Below are 23,716 nucleotides of genomic sequence, written 5' to 3'. Positions count from 1 at the left end.
TGGTGTTCTTCCATCTCCTACAAGTTTTCTTTAATTTTCTTATTAGATACACGCTTTAGACGGTGAGTGTGTCTTGAAGGTTCACAAGTGCCAACAAGCCTCACCATTAGGAGTCGTCTAGTTTAAATTTTTGCAATTTAAATTCTTAGTTTTTAAAAAAACTTTCTTTTAGTTTCTTTCTTTAGAAAACTCTTTGTTTGTGTTGAAGAAGTTTTCATTGGAAGGAGATTTGTGAAGTGCATTGGGATAAGTTCTGGCTAGGAAAGACTTGGTACTTAAGAGTGTCCATTGTGACCCACCTCTCTTTCCTGGGAATTTACCTTGTGTGCTAAACTCACTTTCCTTCTTGTGAAAAATCTTTTAAATACAAAGCTTAAATATGTCTATGTATACTTATCATCATAGTAGAAGAAAGATTTATAACCCTCATTATCAAGAAAAGGAAGGGATGCGTTTTGAGCTTAGAAGTTTATATTATTCTACAGAGCCTGAAATATACATTCCTTACTTTGATGGAAATAAAAATGTTGAAGCATATTTAGAATGGGAAACAAAAGTTGATCAAATCTTTGAAAAACATCAATTGGATGAATTTAGAAAATTTTCCATGGCTACCCTAAGTTTTCAAGAATATGCTAGGTCTTGGTGGATACAAAGGGAAGCTGATGTTAGAATTGGTAGAAAATCAGAAATATTGAATTGGGATGAATTGAAGATGTGTATGAGAAGAAAGTTTGTTCCACCTTCATATGTGAAAAAGAAAAAGCTTAGAGAAGAAATGAAAGAGCTTGTAGAAAAAGGAAGAAATTTTATATACAGAGAAAAAGAATATGTTAGAAGAGAAAAGGAGTTTAGAGAAAAATTCCAAGCTCTTGTCAGAAAGAAAGAAGAGAAGGAGAAAAGGGAAAGAGAGGACAACGAAAGGAAAGATAGAGAAGAGAAAGAAAAGAGAGAAAAAGTGATGATAGAAAAAGAAAGTATAAAAAACTCTTTTTCTGGAGTTGAATCATATATTGATAACATTTTATCTTCTCTAGAAAACCCTTGTGAGGATGTGCTTGAAGAAAAATCTATGTTTGGAGCTGAACCAGAAGAATGTTTGATTGAAAAGGAAGAAGAGGAAACCCACGAAGAAGAAGAACCTTTTATGACACTCCCTCAAAGCATGGCTGAGAAAGAATCCTTAAAGGGGGATTGCAATACTTTGAACTCTTCTTTTCAATTATATAATGTCCATTCTTCTTTACAAAAACCTAAAAAACCAAACTTTGTGATGTTGTTGCCTAGCTTGGGCAATAAACAACACAAAGTGAACAAAAATACTTTTGAAAGGGGCCTTATGTTTTTCTTTAAAAAGAAATTTAAAGATAAAGGGCCTTATTTTTGTTTAGTTTTCTTTTGTTTTAATTTTCTTTTAAAAAAGAAATTTATCTCATGTTTGTTTGATGTTTATTGTAGATTGACATTTGACCCAGGAGGAAAACATCAAATAAACAGAGGTTGCTGTCATTGAGCATCATTCAGATCTGAGGACAGATCCTTTTCAAGAGGGAGGGGATGATGGAAACCGTCCAGCCTCAAAACTTTCGGCCAAGAAGATAGACGAAGATCGAGTTTTAATGAAGAGTTTGTAAAGTCTTTTTCTTCTTCTTAGCCTTATAAAAATTGTATAGAGTAGTTAGGAAGTTTTGGGCCTTCTATTTTGGGCCAAAGTAGAGAAAGATGTAAATAGAAAATAAAGTAATGTGTAAAATAGTAAAAGAGGGGTGCAAATAGAAATGTAGGCAAGGAAGGCATGAGTCTCCACATGTCTTCTCCTTAATGGAGAGGATTTGCACCAATAAGGTGGTGACACTTGTCACACTCTCATTTGAGAGTTTTTGAGAGACTTTATCCTATAAATAGGAGTCTCTTATACATGTATTTCTTTAACTTGGAATTAGTAATGAAATGTTGCCTAATTTTGGCCATTCTACTTGTTCTTAAGTTCTCCATAGGTTAGTCTCCTTCAAGACTTAGCCTAGACTCTTTCCTAGTGAGTTGGCCTCACCTCTCACTCTCACAAATTCCTACTCCACTTCAATCCATGGAAACTCCTCTTGAGTTTCTTTAATGCTTCCGCTCATCATATCTCCTTCATCATTCATCCAAAGAAGAAATTACAAAGAAATTACTCTGATACCAAATGATGGAAAAACGATCTTCTTCTATAATGATCTTTGTAATTTCTTCTTTGGATGAATGATGAAGGAGATATGATGAGCGGAAGCATTAAAGAAACTCAAGAGGAGTTTCCATGGATTGAAGTGGAGTAGGAATTTGTGAGAGTGAGAGGTGAGGCCAACTCACTAGGAAAGAGTCTAGGCTAAGTCTTGAAGGAGACTAACCTATGGAGAACTTAAGAACAAGTAGAATGGCCAAAATTAGGCAACATTTCATTACTAATTCCAAGTTAAAGAAATACATGTATAAGAGACTCCTATTTATAGGATCAAGTCTCTCAAAAACTCTCAAATGAGAGTGTGACAAGTGTCACCACCTTATTGGTGCAAATCCTCTCCATTAAGGAGAAGACATGTGGAGACTCATGCCTTCCTTGCCTACATTTCTATTTGCACCCCTCTTTTACTATTTTACACATTACTTTGTTTTCTATTTACATCTTTCTCTACTTTGGCCCAAAATAGAAGGCCCAAAACTTCCTAACTACTCTATACAATTTTTATAAGGCTAAGAAGAAGAAAAAGACTTTACAAACTCTTCATTAAAACTCGATCTTCGTCTATCTTCTTGGCCGAAAGTTTTGAGGCTGGACGGTTTCCATCACATCTCGGTCGCGCCAGCTGAAGGGCGCGAGACCAGCAGTGATAAGAAGAGAAAACGGTTGGTGAAGGCTCCCACCACCGTTATATCTGTCGAAGAGGAGAGCTCTGGGTCCCCCCTGGTCCAACGAAGAAAGAGGGGAGTCGAGGGCCTTGAGGGAGATGCTAATCCGATCCCTCAAGCACAGGCTTCCCCTGAGCGCCCTCTTTCACCAGCCCCCCTTCCCTCCCCTCCCCCAGAAAAGTCACCCCCACCGACTTAAGCAGTTGGGAGCGGGGTCGCTCGCTCGGAGGGAACTCCTCGCCCCCTACCATCACCGTGCCCTCAAGACTCTACCACCACAACCGAGGGTGGTGGCGAGAGTTCCTTCCAAGCAACGGGCTCCAACTCTGAGGGGCTTACCAGGGTTCTCCGACTGACCAAACAACTGCTCCAGAATCATGAGCTAGTTAAGTGGAGCGCCAGCGAGGTGGACCTCCAGTTGGCTCGTCAGATGGTGCTCTCTCTGGAATTCTCCACACAACATCCCTGCCTCGAAAAACTGGAGGGTGAGATGAAAGAACTGCTCAGTCAACAGGAGTCGCTTTAAAGCGACTACGAGGCTTTGCAGAATACCAATGGCATGTTGAAAGACATGTTGGAGGAAGCCAAACTAGGGCGCGCCCAGCAAGTCCAAGAGATTATCAAAACTGAGATGCTGATGGAGGATGCTGTTGCCGCCCTTGACTTCGAACTGTTGGAGACCACTGGTAAGGCCCTCCAACTTGAGGCTAAGAACGCCTTCATGCGCCAACAGAACGCGAATATGGGGGAGGCTTTTGCTGGGAGCGATCAGAGGCTCAAAGAAGCCGAGTCTGCCATCGCCACCCTGACCACCGAGAAGGTCGTGCTCGAGACCGACAAGGCTGGGTTCGAGGCTGAGAAGTTCAAGCTCTGGGAAGAGGCGGCTGATACTTTCGCTGAGGGTTTTGACTTTGCCCTCGAGCAACTCAAGTATGCTTTCCAAGAGGTCGACCGCTCCCAACTATCCATAGAGTTTGAGGTGGTGGACGGCAAGGTCGTTCGTCCCTGATCATCTACAGCCTTGGCTTTCCTTTTTCTTGTATAAACTTTTGAACATAAGAACTCTTTACTGCATATATTTAGTACCTTATTTCTTCTTACTGTTGTGTATGTATTTAGTTGCTAACTTATTCGGTCCTCGCGCGATCTTCCCCCGTACTTTCTATTTCTGCCTTTGACTGCTACTAACAATGCTCGACGATCATTCTTGACATTATGATGACCGACCGGGGTGCCATACCCAACCACTCACCAATCATCGTGCCTCTGCTTTCTCCTTATACCTTTCTAGATTTCTTGTCGCTCTAGCGCTAAGTGCATAGAGGACTTCCACGCCGATCGGTCTAGGATGATGCCCTGTTTTGGAGGAAGAGTGTTTCTCGACAACCCCTCTTGCCTGCCCCAAGGCCATCGAACCTCAGAACCTCGGGTGATGCTCCCACCTTCTCACTCCTGGGGTGAGAAGGGGTTTGACTAAGAGTTCTACCGAGCCAATGTTGACGCTATGCCACTTGGGTAAAGGCGTTTCTCGAATCCTTCCTTTCCCTTCTTGGGCTTACTAGCGCCCCTGGCGTTTCGAACCTTAGCTGCCTGCACTCACACCTGGGGTGAGGAGGACTTTGAACCGATTGCCCACGGTCGCGCCTAGGGCGAGGGAGGCCTAACCAATCACCTGCGCTCACTCCTGGGGCGAGGAGGATTTTAATTTTAAAACTTTGCAAACTTTTATACTGATAACCTCTTTTTATTTCTGGGGAAAGAGTGCCCCCTTGAACTTGTTCAAATTGTTTGTACTGGCACAAAAGCGCGGCTACTCTACAATTTTTAACTAAAATAGAGTTTTAAGTGCGTGGCGTTCCACGTTCTGGGGACCGCCCCTCCGTCCAAGGTCTCCAGCCGATAAGCGTCGTTCTCCAACGTCTCCTCTACTCTGAACGGGCCAGTCCACTTGGGGGACAACTTGTTTTCTATCTCGTGCTGATGCGCTTTCCTCATCACCAAATTTCCCTCCTGGAACTGCCTCGGCCTCACGTTGGAGTTGTGCCTTCGTTCCTCGTCCAAAAGGTCTAGGTTCACCTTTCTTCACAGCTTTAGCACTGACCTTGGCTTCTTCTCGTACCTCGTCCAAAAGGTCTAGGTTCACCTTTCTCTCCTCATTGGACTCCTCGGCCACGAAATTCAGAAATCTTGGTGAATTTTCTTGTATATCCACAGGGATCATGGCGTCCGACCCATAGACCAAGCTGAAAGGCTTCTCATGGGTGCTAGATTGCGGAGTGGTGTGATAGGCCCACACGATCCTGGGAACTTATTCCGCCCACGTTCCTTTGGCCTTTTCTAACCTTCTCTTCAGCCCTCTGAGTAGTACTCAGTTGGCCGACTCTACCTGCCCGTTCATTTGAGGGTGTTCTACCGAGGCGAACACCTGCTGTATCCCCACCTCCTCGCACAGGTTCCTCAGTTGGTGACTCGTAAACTGGGTGCCATTGTCAGAAACCAAACGCTTGGGAACTCCGAAACGGCACACGACATTTTTCCACACAAACTGTTGAACCTTGTGAGCGTTGATCTGCGCGACCGGCTCTGCCTCCACCCACTTCGTGAAATATTCGATGGCGACGATCAGGAACTTCATCTGCCTGATCGCCAGGGGAAATGGTCCCAAGATGTCGATTCCCCAAGTGTGGAACGGCCAGGGGCTGTGAATCTGCGTGTTGCTGGCACTGCTTGCAACGCTGAGCGTAGCCCACACAATCTTCCCTCAGCGTTGGCCAGTAGTACCCGGCACGGAGAACTCTACTCGCCAAGGCGCGACCGCCGACGTGGCTCCCACATATTCCCTCGTGGAGCTCTGACATAATCCTCGTGCACTGCTCCCCGTGCACGCATGCTAACACCGGATGGGTGAACCCGAACCTGAAGACATCCCCATCGATGAGAGTGAACTTGCTCAAGCTTTTCTTTATCCTCTTTGTGATGGAAGAGGCCCAAGCCCATGATAGAAAAAGCCCAAGCCCAAGCCCAAATACAAGTTCAAGCTTCAACTCAAGCCCAACAAATAGAAGATATGGGCAAACTAAGCATCATTGGATGTCTTTCTTTTGTAATTACTTTTGAGTATTTTTAGTAGAACATAAAGGGAGGTGTAGATATAAATATAAGAGGTGCAAATGTATAAAGCTAAGTCACACCTTCCATGTGACATAAAAGAAGGTGTAGGTATAGATTTAGGAGGTGCCAAAAATAGAAACCAAGTCACACTTCCCTTGTGAGTAGGAATTGGCTCCAAATTCAAATGCTTCTCATTTGAATTTCCCTCCACTTTATCTTTAATTTCCAGCCCCCTAAACACTATAAATAAGAGGGCTTGGCTCATGTATTTGCAAGTTTATTGTGAGTAAAGTTATGCTACCATTTCGTGCCAAGCTTTGCTTCTCCCTAGAACTCTAGGCTCTAAACTTCACATCCTTCACCTTTCCTTGGGCTGGCCGAACCTCCCTATATTCATACCTATCATGCACCTTCAAGATCAACATCACTCTTAGGAGGATCTTGCACACACACCTCCATAGCTTCCGCACCATTTTCTTACATGATTCAAGAAGACCTTCATGAAATTTGCCATCATTTGGTATCATGAGCTTGGGTTCTTCAAGATGAGTTGCTTTTGGTCTTTTCATTTCTAGTTCTTCTTTATTTCATGTTGTTCATCTTATTTCCATAATTGTCTTTCTGTTTTATGCATTTTAATTTGTTGTGGTGTGCTCTTTGGAAGATCCAACCGAAGCACTTTTGTTCAATTGCTCTTGAACAATTTCTTGTGCAAATTGTGATAGGATTCCATACACCTTTGAGTTGCTGTTTTCTTTTAGGCTTTTGAGTCTTTATTGCACTTTTAATTTGGTTCATATTATGCTTTTGAGTCTTTAATTTCTGAATCCATATATGTTTTTTCAAGTCATGTTCATCCACAATGTCAACAATTCTTAGTAGTCCTTTATTTGGCTTGATTGTTTCTTGATTTTGGGTATCTTTAATTGCTTTGAATCTGCTGTTCTTTGATCTTTTGGTGCCTTTTTAATTTTAGTTTGAGTTCCATTTGTGTTTAGATCCTACAGAAATTCTATTTCACAAATTCTATTGTGTTTAAATTTTGGTATCTTGCTGTTTTTGTTTCCAGTTTCCAGAATCCCCTGTTTCAAATTTTCTGTGCTGGCTGTTTTGTTCCAGAAAAATATTTTCACTCATAGGAAAATTTTGATTCTCTAGAATATGCAAGTTTGAAGTGTTATAGAAAGGACAAAAAAAGAATTAGTCCAAAAGAATCAACAGAAAAAAAATGATAAATCTTTTAAAATCAATGTGCAAATCTGAGGCGCTACAGCTGGCGTAACTGAACACCAAAATTGCAAAATTTATTAAAAAAAAATGGTGCATCCGTTTTGAGTGATTCCAAAGCCAGATTTTAGATAAGATCCTGAATATCTTGCATAACAAATTTCAGAGCCAAATTCCAAAAATCAGCATAAATCGGATTTATGCCTAAAGAGAAAGTAACCACAAATGAACATTTTAAAATACATAAGATGATTAGAGACCACACACAACCATTAAAAGAGAAACTTTGTCCAAGGTTGCCAAAACCAAAAGAAAAACAAAAATGGCAACCTAGTAAAATTAATTTGCAAACTAACACCTATGCCTTATTTGATTATTTCTATAGGTGGACGTTTGATCCAGGAGGACAAGCTTTGGCGAAGCAAAAGGTTGCTATCCGAGATCAAGTCTGTAGATCTGAGGATAGATCTTCTCAAGAAGGAGGAGATGATGGACACCATCCAGCCACATCCATTCCCCTAGCCATGAAGAAGAAGAAGCAATGGATTTGAGGACAAATCCTTTTCAAGAGGGAGGGGATGATGGAAGAGGCCCAAGCACAAGCCCACATGCAAGCCCACCAAAGGGTAGATTTGGGCCAACCATAGAGTTATGGCCAAGAGGATCCAAGAAGACGTTCTTTTACATGTTCAAATGCCATAAACTCTAGTGTAGAGTAGAGTTTAATTTCTTGTCAAAATTAGCATAGGAACTTTATTTGTAATTTTCTTAGAATTAATTTTGGCACCTAAAACACCAACCTAGGTAAACTTAGAGTTTCTAAAAAAACCTCTAAATTTACCAAGGCCGGTCTAGAAAGCCCATGGAGGGGGTGAGCATAAAAACTAGACACACCCCTCCCCATGTGCTCATTTGTGCACCCATGTGCTTCACATTTACATTTCATTTGGCTAGCATTAGGGTTGCATTATGGTCCTCCTTAGCCTATAAAAGGAGGAGCCTACACCTTGTATTTTCAAGTTTAATTGAGTAAGGTTATGCTGCCATTTTTGTGCACAAGCTTTACTTCTCCTAGAAATCTAGGCTCTAAACTTCAATCCTTTCACCTTCTCCCTTGAGCTGGCCGAACCACTCAAACACCATACTCATCATGCACCTACAAGGCCAACACAACTCCTAGGAGGGTCTTGATCATCTCACCCATTGCTTCCGCACCTTATTTTCTACTTTGATTCAAGAAGAACACATGAAAATGCCATCATTTGGTATCATGAGCTTTTGGTTCTTCAAGATGAGTAGCTTGGTCTTTTAAATTTTCAGTTCTTCTTTATTTCATATTGTCATTTAAATTCCATACTTGTCTTGCTGTTTTTTACTTTTTAAATTGTTCTTGGTGTGCTTATGGAAGATCCAACCAAAGCACAATTGTTCAATTGATCTTGAACAAATTCTGTGCAGCTTGTGATAGGATTCCTTACACCATTGAGTGGCTGTTTTTCTTTTAGGAATTTGAGTCCTTATTGCTTTCTTAATTTTGCTTCATTTTATGCTTTGAGTCTTTATTTTCTGAATCTATAAATGTTGTGTCAAGTCATGTGAATCCATATTTGTCAACAATTCTTAGTAGTCCTATTATTGGCTTGATTGTTTCTTGCTTTTGGGTCTCTTTAAATTGTTTGAATCTGCTGTTCTTTGATCCTTTGGTGCCTTTTTATTTTTAGTTTGAGTTCATAATTGTGTCTTAGTTCTTACACAATTTCCGTTCTTACAATTCCATTGTGTTAAATTTTGGTTATCTTGCTGTTTTTTCCAGTTTTCCAGGATTCCCCTGTTTACACCTTCTCTGTTTTGGCTGTTTTAACCCAGAAAAATATTTCCACCCATAGGAAAATTCTGATTTTCTGGAAAATGCAAGTTTAAAGTGTTATAGAAAAGACAAAAAAAGAATTAGGTCAAAAGAAGCAACAGAAAAAAAATGATAAATCTTTTAAGATCAGAGTGCAAATCTGAAGCGCTCCAGCTGGCATAACCGAACACCAATTTTGCAAAATTTATTAAAAACAAATGGTGCATCCGTTTTGAGTGATTCCAAAGCCAGATTTTAGATAAGATCCTGAATATCTTGCATAACAAATTTCAGAGCCAAATTCCAAAAATACAGATCAGCATAAATCGGGGAACAAACACGTTTTCTGGCCCACAACATTTTCCAGTGGTGCTGTTTTTTTTATTTGGTCATCTAATCTAGTGCTTTTCTTTAGGAATTCTTTTGTGTGCCAACCTTTAATTGAGTACCTTTATTTGTTTGCTTTAATTACTTGACTCTCTTTCTAGTTGTCACAATCTAAATCCTTTTGGTGGTACTGTTTTCTTTCAATTAAATTTGTTTCTTGCTTTTGTTCCTTGACCTCTCTTTTTGGGTGCTGGAATTTAATTTCTCCCTTGGTGCTTATGTGCATGGAACTTGATTTGGTTAAGGTTTAGCCCTTTGCTAGGTGCTGGAAATTGGAGGATTAAAGGCCATCATTCTAAGGAGAAGACAAGGCCAAAGCCGAAACAAGCATTCTTGAGAAAACACTACAAACACTTGGAAGATCAACAAGCAAAGACAACAAGGAAGTGCACTAACCAAAAAAGGATCAACAAAGGGAGTTCTCTTATTTCCTTTGCAACTTGGTTTATTGTTAATTACCTTGTTAATTACGTTTAGACGGTGAGTGTGTCTTCAAGGGCTCAAAGTGTCCAAGAAGCCTCACCTAGGGCCGAATAGTATAGCATTCTTGATTAGTAATTGTTACTTGTTTGTAATTGCCTTTTCTTTTGCTTAGTTAGTGACGCTTTGCATGGTTATTTTGTTAAGTTTGTGTTAAACCGACTAGCTTTGTTGATTAGTAGCTTGCATTGTTTTCTTTCATTGAAAATTTGATTTCTCAACTTAATTGTGTTCTAAGTGGTTTACTAAGAGAAAGTTTTGTGTGAAGACATTGAGGGATAGTTTTTGGCTAAGGCAAAGGCTTGGTATTTAAGTAGTCCTTTGTGACTCACCTCCCTTACCTGGAAAACTACCTTCTTTGACTTTCCTAAGTTTTCTCAAGGTAAAATACTTGTATACACAAAGCTTTAGCCATGTCTTCTTCTTCTCATTCTACAAAGTCTATTGGAAGTGAATTAAAATCTTTAAAAACTCTTTTGAAAGAAGTTTCACAAACTGTGCAATCAATTGCTTATAGACAATTGGAGAGTGAGACTAAACTTAATGTTTTGACTAAAGCAAAGGATGAGAAGTCTCACATTCTAAAAAAATTACCTTCTCATGCATATATCTCTAAAGATCATGATTCTTTTGGGGAGGGAAGCATTAGAGTAAATGATTATTATCAAGCACCCCCTAGAAGACATAGAAGAGATAGAAAAGAACAAGAAAACCCAAGAGGGGTTAGGGTAGACCAACCCCATTTCCATGGAAAAGAAAATATAGAAGCATGCGTAGATTGGGAAATGAGGGTAGAAAAATTGTTTGCTTCCCATAAAGAAAGAAAGGAAAGAAAACACAAAAGAAGAGAGGGGAAGTCGAAAGGGAAGCTAAACAAAAAGAAGAAAAAGAAAAGCATGAGAAGACCCTTGAAGAACAAAAGGCGTGGGAGAAGAGTGTTCCTTCCCACAAGGTCATTCAACAAGACCAAAGATTTAAAAATACCTTTGAAAATATGTGTCCTGTTGAACAACCTCAAAGCCTTACCTTTTGTAAAGGAACACTTGCAAGCCTAAGTGAAAAAGAAGAGTCTTTAAAAGAAGCTTGCATAGATAAAAATGAAATAGATTATTTCTCATATGTGCTAGGATATCACCAAGTGAATGTCAAGTTTTTTATAAGCATCTACAAAAACAATTTTTTATGTGAAGTAGTGCCTAAAGAAACTTGTCATGTCTTATTGAGACAACCATTGCAAAGTGTACAAATCCTTATAAACAATGGTTGTCACAACGAGACTATCCTTACACATAAGAGAAAAAGTCTTCATGAAGGAGAACTCATGGGACAAATTATAAAACTCTAGAGCTTTTAAAAGGAAAACTTTTGTCCCCCATGAGAAAAGAAGTTCAAAGACATTACCTTAGGTACAATTCTTGTTTTCAAACTACGCCCAAGGCAATGTCTCATAAACTCTATACTCCTTCACCTTTTGCAAATGATCCTTGGGAAGATATAAATTTCATATTAAAACTCCCTAGGACAACAAAAGGTTGTGATTCAATCTTCATGGTTATTGATAAACTCTTCTCTAGAGAAGTGATACATCTTCATGGTTTATCTTCAAGCATAGTGTTGAATAGAGTTCCAAATTACGCAAACCATGATTTGAGGATTTCCTTTGGAAAACTTGCAACTAAATTGCACACTTTAAATTCTTATCATCCTCAAACGCATGGTCAAAATATATTTGAAAATCTAGCTCTTTCTACTATGCCTAGAATAATCATGAAGTGCACACACAACTCTAGAGGTGAGCAAACATACCATAAAGTAGTTCACAAAACTACTTATATTTCTACTTTTAAAGTTATGTGTGGGTTCAATCATCTTTCTCCTTTTAAGTTGTTACCATCTTCTATAGGATTTATGCCTAAAGAGAAAGTAACCACAAATGAACATTTTAAAATACATAAGATGATTAGAGACCACACACAACCATTAAAAGAGAAACTTTGTCCAAGGTTGCCAAAACCAAAAGAAAAACAAAAATGGCAACCTAGTAAAATTAATTTGCAAACTAACACCTATGCCTTATTTGATTATTTCTATAGGTGGACGTTTGATCCAGGAGGACAAGCTTTGGCGAAGCAAAAGGTTGCTATCCGAGATCAAGTCTGTAGATCTGAGGATAGATCTTCTCAAGAAGGAGGAGATGATGGACACCATCCAGCCACATCCATTCCCCTAGCCATGAAGAAGAAGAAGCAATGGATTTGAGGACAAATCCTTTTCAAGAGGGAGGGGATGATGGAAGAGGCCCAAGCACAAGCCCACATGCAAGCCCACCAAAGGGTAGATTTGGGCCAACCATAGAGTTATGGCCAAGAGGATCCAAGAAGACGTTCTTTTACATGTTCAAATGCCATAAACTCTAGTGTAGAGTAGACTTTAATTTCTTGTCAAAATTAGCATAGGAACTTTATTTGTAATTTTCTTAGAATTAATTTTGGCACCTAAAACACCAACCTAGGTAAACTTAGAGTTTCTAAAAAAACCTCTAAATTTACCAAGGCCGGTCTAGAAAGCCCATGGAGGGGGTGAGCATAAAAACTAGACACACCCCTCCCCATGTGCTCATTTGTGCACCCATGTGCTTCACATTTACATTTCATTTGGCTAGCATTAGGGTTGCATTATGGTCCTCCTTAGCCTATAAAAGGAGGAGCCTACACCTTGTATTTTCAAGTTTAATTGAGTAAGGTTATGCTGCCATTTTTGTGCACAAGCTTTACTTCTCCTAGAAATCTAGGCTCTAAACTTCAATCCTTTCACCTTCTCCCTTGAGCTGGCCGAACCACTCAAACACCATACTCATCATGCACCTACAAGGCCAACACAACTCCTAGGAGGGTCTTGATCATCTCACCCATTGCTTCCGCACCTTATTTTCTACTTTGATTCAAGAAGAACACATGAAAATGCCATCACTTGCTGTTTTGGCGAACTGAATTTCCGAATCAATTGTTTCCTGAGATAAATTCATTCTTGTTTTAAAAGTTTACGAAAATTCTCTTTAAACAATTCACCCCCCCTCTAGTTTAAAGCCATCTATTCTAACACAACAGCCTTGAAAGCAATGCTTCTTACATGCTTCTCCTCATGATCTTAATTATTCAACCTATTCATCTCCAATTCATGTTCCCTAAGTTTTCCAAACAAGGAAGTTGTTGTCAAGGTTGTTAAATCTTTGGATTTAGAGATGGTTGTGACTTTGGGATGCCAAGATTTGTCTAAACACGAGGATCTTGATATTGAGTTCCTCCTTTTCAAAGGTTTTTCCTAGGCTGATGAGATGGTTGACAATATGAGTGAACCTCTTTTGAACATCAACAATGGTCTCCCCTTTTTGCATTCTAAACATTTCATACTCCTAGATAAAAACCTGCTTTCTTGCTCTCTTTACATCATAGGTTCCTTCATGAGTAACTTCAAGAATATCCCACATTTCATTTACTGAAGTACATTATGATACCCTAAAAAACTCATCAGAATTTAGAGCAGATGTTATGATGTTCTTAGCAATGCAATCAAACTTAGCCTTTTTGCTTTCAGACTCAGTCCATTAGGACCAAGGTTTTTCAATAGAAACATTATCTTTTTTAGCTTTTAGAATAAAAGGTCCATCTTGAATGGCATCCCAAATTCCCCTATCTATTGACTACACAAAGATCTTCATTCTTACCTAAACTGATAATAAAAAACCACAAAACAGAGGTGGTATATTAATTAAAGCACCCTCCCCAAAGGGTAGTTTTTTAGCTATGAAAAAGATTTTAGGATCGAAAACTTGAATGACTTTTAAGAACTTAGCTCTGATACCAATTGTTAGAATTGTACGCCGTAAACAAGAGGGGGGGTGAATTGTTTATGAAACATTTTTGCAAAGGTTGAATGTAGATTGAAAGCCAGTGAAGAATCAAAGAAGTAGAAATATGTTCAGTCAAGTTCAAAACTTTTTTTAATGTGATTCTAGAAAATCAACCGGTTGTTTTTGCAAAAAAAATTGGTTGCTTTTATTAGCAATGTTAAAACAAAGCAAAAGTAGATTTAAAAAAGAGTAGGGATAGAGAGATCAACACAGAGAGTTTATCTTGGTTCACTCTTTACCAAGAGCTACATCTAGTCCTCAAAAACCTCTGAGAATTCACTTAGCAATCAAACACCTTGATTACACAACACCACCAAAGTGGTGATCTTGAACCCTTCAAAAACACACACCACCTTTGGCAAAAACACCACAGATCTTAGAACAACCTCTGAATTTGTACAATACAAGTCTTTACAGAAATACAGTAGTCAAGAGAGAAAAGAATGAATACACCTGGGTACAATCCCAGATTGAAGAAAAGAATACAATGCAGTTCTATTCCACTCTTAGAAAAAAATCCAAAGCCTGAAGCAATCTTGGTAAAACTATTTTGCAAGTGTTATCTTGAATCAATAACAACCAGGAGCGTATAACCACTTATTTATACTCCAAACAGTTGTTAAAATCATTTAATGCAAGAGTCAAAACAATTTTAAATCAATTAAAACGGATTCAATCCACTTAACAAAATTCTGTTAAGGATTTCAAAAAATCAACCGATTTAAAACACGAAACAGTCAGCTGAATTTGCTTGACAACAAAGTCAACCAATTTCAAGCTCTTTTAAATTGTTTTCAAAAACCTCCAAGTGTAAAACAATCGGTTGAATCGAAATTTCAACAGGTTGATTTTCCACTTTCTTTAGAAAACATATTTTTGTTCAAAAGAACTTGAATCAAGGAACCTTGGATCATAACTATTAGTGGATTAACAAATTCAAACTACACAAAACACACACACACAACAAGCAATAGAGTCTTCAAGCAATCCACTTGGATTTGGAGACATCAAATCCCATGTTCAATAGAATCCTGGTTGTGCCATATGAGACTTGCACATATTCATACTTATCACTTGAACAAATTAAAATCTAAGGATTTAGTTTTCAGTTTGCCAAAGATAAAATTTGAGAATAATAGAAGTTGTGATGGATGCCAAAAAGGAAAACAAAGTAGAACTCCCTTTAAACGTAAAGATGTTATTTCTTTTAAAAATCCTTTAGATATTTTGCATATGGACTAATTTGGACCATTTATAACTATTATTCTTGGTGGAATTTTTTATGCATTGGTCATTGTTCATCATTTTTCTAGATTTACCTATACATTATTCATTGCTTCTAAGAATGATGCATTTGATGTGTTTAAGAAATTGGCTAAGGCTTTACAAAATCAAAATTGTGGCACTATTAAAAACATTAGAACTGATCATGTGGATGAATTTCAAAACGAAAGATTCAAATTGTTTTGTGAAAATAAGGAATTACTCATAATTTTTATGCTTCTATAACCGCATAGCAGAATGGTAAAGGGCAAAGGAAAAATACAAGTATGTGGTGATTGATGATGAACGGAAGAATTTAAATGAACATGGAAGGAAACATAAAAGCATGATAGAAAACGAATTGAAAGAGGAGAAAAAACAAGAACATAAGAACACAAAGATACCTGGAGTAATGGAAAAATGGAAGAGATGAAGGAAGGAAATGCTTATGTGATGGAAGAGAGTTGGTCATGCCACTTGGAGTGTGGTATTCCTCTAAGATAAGTGAGATGGCCGCCACTTGAGAGCTCTCCAATCACTCAAGATGAGAGCTAATGCTAAGAGGAAACAAGCCCCACAAACAGCTCACACAATTTGTGCAGAGTAACTTTTCTATTCAAATTCAACATCTAAAATACAAGCAGTATGACACCCTATTTATAGGAGATCATGCCTTGGAAAACAAGAAGCAAGGGTAGGATGGCAAACCTAAAAATGGGGCTGCGTTTAGGGTTTAACTAAGTCAAACCAAACCTTAGGCTTGCTCTTCTAGAAACTAGGTAAAAAACAAGCTAAAGTGATAAGCACATCTCCCCTATTATGCTATATGAACCTACTCTAGCCTATCTTTCTATTTGGACCTCTAGAGTGAGCCCAATTTATTTAAAACTTGTTTAATTCTTAAGAACTCTGGTTATAGATATAACAATTTATTAGAAATAATTGACTTGTTAAATTTTCTGTAAAAAATTAGTAACTTGGGATACTTAATAATAATAATAAGATGGTGACCTCCAAACATAATTGATTGGTTTGTTAATATGAAAAAAAACATTATAAATTGTGTTTTCAATTTTTAATAAAAATTAAGATTTTTATTTCAATTTTGTCTCTTAATAAATACTCTTGTCTTGAAATACTTAATAAAGTATTAGTTTATATAAATTAAAAAAAAAGATATCTTAGTACTCTCCAATAAATATTATTATTTTGGAATATTTTAATTATAAAAAACTGAAATCTCAATGAACTTGAAATGTGGGGAGCAATAACTTAAATTAACAAAGGCAGGAAAATATGAAAAATGTAGGATATGCATATTTTGCAGCATTGCTTTAACATTAAACTCTGGTATTCCTAAATGGTAGAATTTCATTTTGTGCCTTGAAAGACAAATAAATGAGGTATCAATGCACTTAACATTTAGTATGATTTTCTTTTGGGTGGTCTACTGCAATCTAGAGGAAAATCTGTAAGGGACTTGAAGAACATTCCATCTCTCGAACTGAAAGAAAACTTATGAAGTAAAAAGTGTACTTCGATTCAAACATTTCCAAGTCTATCATATTTTGTATATAGTTTCTGTTATATAAAATAAGTATTAGAAATTAAACACAATCAAAGATATATGGCTATTTCCCCCACGATAAACTATCTTCAACTGTATTATGAAATAGAATAGAGATGAATAAAAGAGTAAAAGGAAGGTAAAGGATATGGGAATGAATATCTCTTTTTCTTGTTATTCAAATTAAAACAAATGGTCTGAATATACAAGTAGTACACTCATTCTAGGTTTAACTAAAGAGGGAAAGAATCAATAATTAAATACTAAAATCATAACACACAAAGAAAAAATAAAGGTTATTTATCTCTATAAAGAGAAACAACTGATAATTAGAAAAGGCACAAAATTATTCTCTTCTATAAAGAGAAACAACAGATAATTAGAAAAGACACCCAATTAATATTAGGATCCTTCTATAACTCTGATATCCGTATCCTTTAATACCCCGCCACAAGCTGGGGAGCAAATATTGATGAGACCCAGCTTGGAACAAATATTCTTAAAAGATTGAGGACTTAAAGCTTTGGTATAAATATCAGCCAGTTGCTCTGTGGTGGAAATGGGAAGCAAATGGATGAGACCCTTCTTTAATTTTTCCCGGACCACGTGACAATCTATTTCTATATGTTTTGTACGCTCGTGAAACACTGGATTTGCTGCAATGTATCTTGCTGAGTCATTGTCACAGTATAAAAGAGATGGTTGCTCAAAAGGAACTTTGAAATCTTGAAGAAGATAAGTTAGCCATTGAATTTCACATGTAACAATGGCCATTGCCCTGTATTCAGCTTCACAAGAACTCTTTGATATTGTTCCTTGCTTCTTTGATTTCCAAGATATGAGAGAATTCTCAAGATACACATTAAAACCAATCACTGATTGTCTTGAATCACTATAGGTGGCCCAATCACTATCACAAAAGGATTTTGAGATGAACAGAGGTAGTGGAAGAGAAAAATAGAGCAAGACTTGGAGCCCCTTTGATATATTTGAGAATTCTAATCGCTGCATTACAGTGAGCAATTGTAGGCTTAGCAAGAAACTGAGAAAGTTGTTGCACAGAAAATGTTATGTCAGGTCGGGTATTAGTGAGATACATAAGCCTTCCAATCAATCTTCTGTAGGCTTGAATATCTGTGAAAGAAACACTTCCAGTAGAAGATAATTTCTCATGATTATCAATATGAGTGGGTGCAGGTTTGTAGGCTAAAAGACCTGCATCTGTTAATAATTCCAATGCATATTTCCTTTGATTTACCATTATTCCTGTCTTACTTCTTGCTACTTCTAAACCAAGAAAATATCTTAAATTCCCAAGATCTTTAATGTTGAATGTTTGATTCAAGGCTTGTCTGATTCGAGCAATCTCTTCTTTATCATTTCCTGCCAATATTATATCATGCACATATACCAATAATGCTGTAAAAGATCCTTCAGAAGAATTAATGAACAAGGAATGATCATTCATAGATTGAGTATATCCCATAGAAATAAAAAAATGATGACAGTTTGGAAAACCATTTTCTGCTGGCTTGCTTAAGGCCATATAAAGCCTTTTTTAGTTTACAAACTTTTCCTGGTGGAATAGAAGTCAATCCAGGAGGAGCAACCATGTATACATCTTCTTTCAAATCTCCATGTAGAAAAGGCATTGTTTATGTCTAATTGTTTCAATTCCCAATTATAAATAGAAGTTGTACCGACCAGGACATCAGGTATGATGACGTGGCTTGCACGTGACTATGTGGGGCGTGCTCAGCGGAGCACGTGGGCAAGGGAAAGATGGATGGTTCAGAGGTGAGCGTATTCGCCGGTTCATGGAGCTGGCGCTCTGCGATGAACATGGCCGGTTGTCGCCGGGTTTGTCTGTCGTCAACGTGTTTGGCGATTGGCGATCAGGTAGCTTGATATCGCCGCAGGAAGCACGTCGCCGGATTTCCCGACAAGCTCAGTTGAAGCTGCTGAAGGCCCAGAAGTGTAAGTTCAAGTGTACAACTCCAGTGAGGCGATTGTCGCGCCAACATAGGGCGCGAAAGCGTGTGGGTTGAAGGGGACAACTTGCCTATCAGCGACGGGATTCCCAGAGTGGACATTCGTTGGTGACAAGGTCTCCTCAGCCCGAGAACACTCATGGCGCAATGTCAAGGAGGGTGCCATTAACAAACAGACGGTATCACAGAGATGGTGCACTGTGCTGCACCCGATACTCGCCTGGTCAGGTAGTGTTCTAAGGCACATTGCGTGTTAGCTTGCTCCATGGGTAGATGACTTAGCTGCGCGGCTGGTTACTACACAGAAATGACGCTGGAGTTGCCTCAGCCTAGATAACGACACGTGTAGGGTTGGATACAATTGAGAGATGACGCTCAAGCTATCCTAGCTCAGATGACGACACGTGTAGGGCTGGGCGCTACCTGGTATCTCAGCCCAGATGACGACACGTGTCGGGCTGGATGAGAGCCACACGTCCAAAAGCATAACGACCTGGAGCCCGCCGCCGCAACAGTGCTTGACTTGGCTATGGCGCGTAACTCAGCCATTCTATCTTTTCCCAGCATCATATCTGCATTATTGGCCCACAGTTACCAAACAACACAAAAATTCAGTGTTTAACAATGCACAGAAAGACAAGCAGTATAAGACAGTGCATGGGGAAAGCTAAAACTACACACAAGTCAGAACAGCGTCGTCAAGGCAAAGGCCGGACTATACAAGTATAAGCTAAGGGAACTCAGGGACGAACCTATATGGACGTCTAGCTGGCTTTCGAGAAACTCGTAGGAAATGATGGAGGAAGTGGGAAGAACCACGTTGGAGGAGGTGAGTCTTTTCCAAAAATCGCACAAGTCCTTGTTGAGCGCCCCCATCTTTTCTGGCCCCCTGGCCTTCCTGAATCTTGACTCCTTCTTCCCCTTGTTCACCCAGTACAAGGGGAACCCGTCGAGAAGAGAAGGGTCTTGATCGCTGCAGCATACGCGCACGAACTTCCCCTTCCAATCCTTATAGGATTGCTGGAAGATAGAAAGAATGGACCTTCCGGCGATCCCATTAAGGCTAACCCATAGACGATCGCCCGGGTTCTTCGCCTCGAACAAGTACAGGAATACGTCTACAGAGGCCGGAGTCCCAAGTGTGCGCAGAGAATTTGGTAAGCTCGTACGAACGCCCAACTGTTGGGATGGAGCTGGGCGGGGGGCTATGTCGAGGTCGGTCAGGAGCTCCCTCTCAAAACGTGTGAAGGGAAACCGAAGTTTGACCTTCTTGAACATAGTGGTGTATATGAAGCAGAAGGGGGTGTCGTCGCTCCCCTGATCGTCGGTGCAGATTGGCTCACCGGGAGGACAAGGTCGCACGACTACTTTGTCGTCGTGCTCATTACTGAAAGAGAGGTTTTCCTTATCACCTTTCTTGAGGCGAAAGATGTCGAGATCGGAGTTGACGGATGAGGTCTCACCCAGCAAGGTTGCGGAGGCCCACGGGTATAGCCGTTTGTAATCTGGGAGAGGTTTTACCATCGCGCTGGTTTGTGGAGGGTTTGGTTGTGGTTGGCTACGATGAGAGGACGCGGGTCTCGCGACTCGGTCGGAGGGGACGTTGGGACCCCTTAGGGGGTCGCGGGAAGAGGAGGGGTTTGAGCGTCGCCAGAAACTCTCTAGTTGCTTGCTCGAGCCTTGAGGTTACGCACAAGGGACTAGGGAAAGATTTTTGCTAGAAGGAGAAATAGACACTAAACACAGTTTCTTTTGACCACCTTCAGAGTGCCATACGCGGTGCTCCGATACGGAGGTGCATAGTTTTTGGTGTTTCTTGCTAGCTGACTTGAGCGTCGGAGTGCAAATGGCCGCTAGGGCGCCCTTTTGTCCTTCTTTGCAGGATTACACAGGTAACCAGTGGGAAGGAGTCCCTAGCTGACGGTTGAGGTCGCGCACGAAGACGTCCCAGGTCAACCGGACGGAACATTTGGCGCCCACCGTGGGGCCGATATAAAACATCAGTCCCATCACAAGTTTGAGGAGATTTTTCGAGTTACAGTAACGCTAGAAGAGGTTTGAGAAAACAGAGAAGGATGGCCACCACGAGACGAGGTAATGCACGCGCTACGGGTGAGGAGATGTCCATACAGCGAGTCCTGGAGATAATGCGAGGGCTGCAAGACGATATGGCGGAATCGAAGTTGGAACAGGAGCGCATGCAGGCGGACCTCGAAGCCTCGCATGCGAGGAACGAAGAGCTCCGGCGGGTGAATGAAGAGCTGCGCCAAGGTTTGAGGAACATCCCGGGGCAACGTGAACCAGATGAGATGGAACGTCCCACCCCGCCGAGGGAGTTCACCACTCCCTTCTCGCAGGAAATCTTAGACGCAGCGATCCCCAACACGTTCGCGGGGCCTAAGGTGATTTTCACCAGAATGGAGGATCCTGAGGCGCACCTCACTGCGTTCCACACGCAGATGGTGTTAGTAGGAGGTTCAGACGCTGCAAGATGCAAGCTCTTCATGAGCACCTTAACTGGGATGGCGATGGATTGGTTTGTTAGCCTTCCTAACGGCCATATCACCTCCTTCCGGCAGTTGTCACAGCTGTTCAGAGAGCAATACCTGGCGAACAGGGCCCTGCCGCCGGTTTCCTATGACATATTTGACGTGAAGCAATACCAAGGGGAGAGTTTGAAAGAATACATCAATCGCTTCGGGGGCCAAGTGGTGAAAACCGGTACTTCGGAAGAGTCCATGATTGTGTATGCCTTCAGAAAGGGCGTGAGTCCCGGCCCCTTTTGCGAGTCCATTATACGGAATCGCCCAAGGACTTTCGCCGAAATACGGCGTCGCGCGGTGGAGCACATCGCTTCCGAGGGAGAAGTGTGTGAAAAACGCACCAGCGTCGTGCCCTCACGCCCAAGGGTACAGACGTGGAGTCAGCCCGTTAGGGTCAACGAGACCACGACGGGAAGAAAAAAACCAGAGGGGAGACGCCCCTACGAGACCAGAAACCCCCAACCCCGGCCCCAGGGCCCAGCAGGGGGCGATCGTCCTGTCAGGGAGAGGGCCAGACCGGCGAGGTACAACTTCGCGGTGGAGTTGAAGAACCTGATAGCCGTGCCTAATATAGCCGAGAGGTTGAGGCGACCGGCGAAGACTGACAAGGTGTTAGGGCCACGAAAAGATTGTTGGTGTGAGTTCCACGAAGCTTTTGGTCATCACATCGACAACTGCCTGTCGTTGGGGTATCAGTTAGAAGAACTTGTGAGAAGCGGTTTCCTGAAGGATTATGTTGCGGAACCCGTCGAGACACCCACCCTGCCGGCGCCCACAGAAGAACAGGCGCATGAGATGCTCGTGCTCGGCGAGGTCCATACCATCGCTGGAGGATTCTCTAGGGGCGGACCCACCGCCTCCCAGAGGAAGAAGTACGCGAGGGAGGTTAACTCAGTTGAAGAGAGAATCTCGGGTGAGCCATGAGAGTCGGACCTTGTGTTCACAAGGGGGGATCTCGGAGACGTTGTGCCCCACGACAACGACCCCGTAGTCATCTCAGTCGTCATAGCGGGTCGTAAGGTACACAGGGTCCTTGTCGACCAAGGGAGCTCTGCAGACGTCATGTTTTTGTCGACGTTCAACAAGCTGCGTTTGTCCCCTGATCTTCTGAGGCCCTACACAGGCTGCCTATATGGGTTCGCAAACAACCAAGTGGAGGTCCGAGGCGACTTAGAATTAAGGACGACATTCACAGATGGAGAAGCCTCGCGCACTGAAAGCATACGATACTTGGTCGTAAGCGCCCATTCCGCCTACAACATATTGTTGGGGAGACCGGCGCTGAATAGGCTCAACGCAGTATCCTCCACGCGTCATATGAAGATGAAGCTACCCGACCTCAGCGGCAAGGTATTAGTTATCAAGTCAGATCAGGAGGAAGCGCGGAAGTGCTATGAAAACAGCCTAAAATCGAGGAAAAGCGTGTTCATGGTGTTTGAGCGTCCGCCAAGTGTCGACGTGACAATGATAGAGGTGACGCCCTCCGGGTCAACGCCTGTGGAGGCCACGCCCGTGAGGACGACGCTCGAAGAAGACACCCTCATGGGGGAGGATCTCGACCACACGGCGCCAGCGGTAGAGGCGACGCCCATTCAGGATAACAGCAGGGACCAACAAGCGACTAACGTGGTGGATAGGAACATTGGCGGCAAGACGTTTAAACTAGGGCGTCTGCTGAGCCAAGAAGAGCAGGAGGCGGTGGTAGAGGTGATCTCACGCCATTTGGACGCCTTCGCGTGGTCTGCCTCGGACATGCCTGGCATCGACCTCGATTTCTTATGTCATCACCTCAGCATGGATGCCACGGTTTGCCCCGTGCGCCAAAGGAGGAGAAAATTCAATGAGGAGAGGCAGCTGGTGGTACGCGAAGAAACGCAGAAGCTGCTGAAGGCTGGCCACGTTAGGGAAATCCAATACCCCGAGTGGCTAGCCAACGTTGTCCTAGTAAAGATGGCGAATGGGAAGTGGAGGATGTGCGTGGACTTCACTGACCTAAACAAGGCGTGCCCGAAGGATTCGTACCCGCTGCCCAGCATTGACACGTTGGTAGATAGCGCCTCCGGCTGCAAGGTGCTAAGTTTCCTGGATGCGTTCTCGGGGTACAACCACATTAAAATGCACCCGAGGGATGAAAGCAAAACCGCATTCATGACGGAAACTAGCAGTTACTGTTACAAGGTTATGCCCTTCGGCTTGAAGAATGCGGGCGCCACATACCAAAGGCTAATGGACAAGGTCCTGGCGCCCATGCTAGGGAGGAATGTGTACGCCTACGTGGATGACATGGTGGTGGCGTCGCAGGATAGGGCACAGCACATGGCGGACCTGGAGGAATTGTTCGTCACAATATCCAAGTACCGCCTCAAGCTAAACCCTGAGAAGTGTGTTTTCGGGGTAGAGGCCGGTAAGTTCTTGGGTTTCATGCTCACAGAAAGGGGGATAGAGGCGAACCCCGATAAGTGCGCGGCGATCATCGCCATGTGAAGCCCGACGTCAGTAAAGGAA

General features: G+C 41.5%; 2 protein-coding genes across 2 annotated transcripts; both read left to right on the top strand.

Moving 5' to 3' along the window:
- The first annotated feature begins 379 nt into the window (after window positions 1–379).
- Window positions 380–1,470, top strand: LOC137834241 (uncharacterized). The gene is made up of 2 exons (XM_068642303.1): window positions 380–1,231; window positions 1,459–1,470. The coding sequence occupies exons 1-2, from the start codon at window positions 380–382 to the stop codon at window positions 1,468–1,470; spliced, it is 864 nt and encodes a 287-aa protein (XP_068498404.1).
- A 19,366-nt stretch (window positions 1,471–20,836) lies between these two features.
- LOC137834240 (uncharacterized) lies at window positions 20,837–22,135 on the top strand. Its single transcript, XM_068642302.1, has one exon. It carries the CDS (start codon window positions 20,837–20,839, stop codon window positions 22,133–22,135), a length of 1,299 nt encoding a protein of 432 aa, XP_068498403.1.
- Window positions 22,136–23,716: the final 1,581 nt, after the last annotated feature.

This window comes from Phaseolus vulgaris, chromosome 5 (genome assembly GCF_000499845.2).
Source record: "Phaseolus vulgaris cultivar G19833 chromosome 5, P. vulgaris v2.0, whole genome shotgun sequence".
NCBI lineage: Eukaryota > Viridiplantae > Streptophyta > Magnoliopsida > Fabales > Fabaceae > Phaseolus > Phaseolus vulgaris.
Note: the sequence above shows the minus strand (reverse complement) of the source record. Positions and strands in the feature narration are given on the sequence as shown.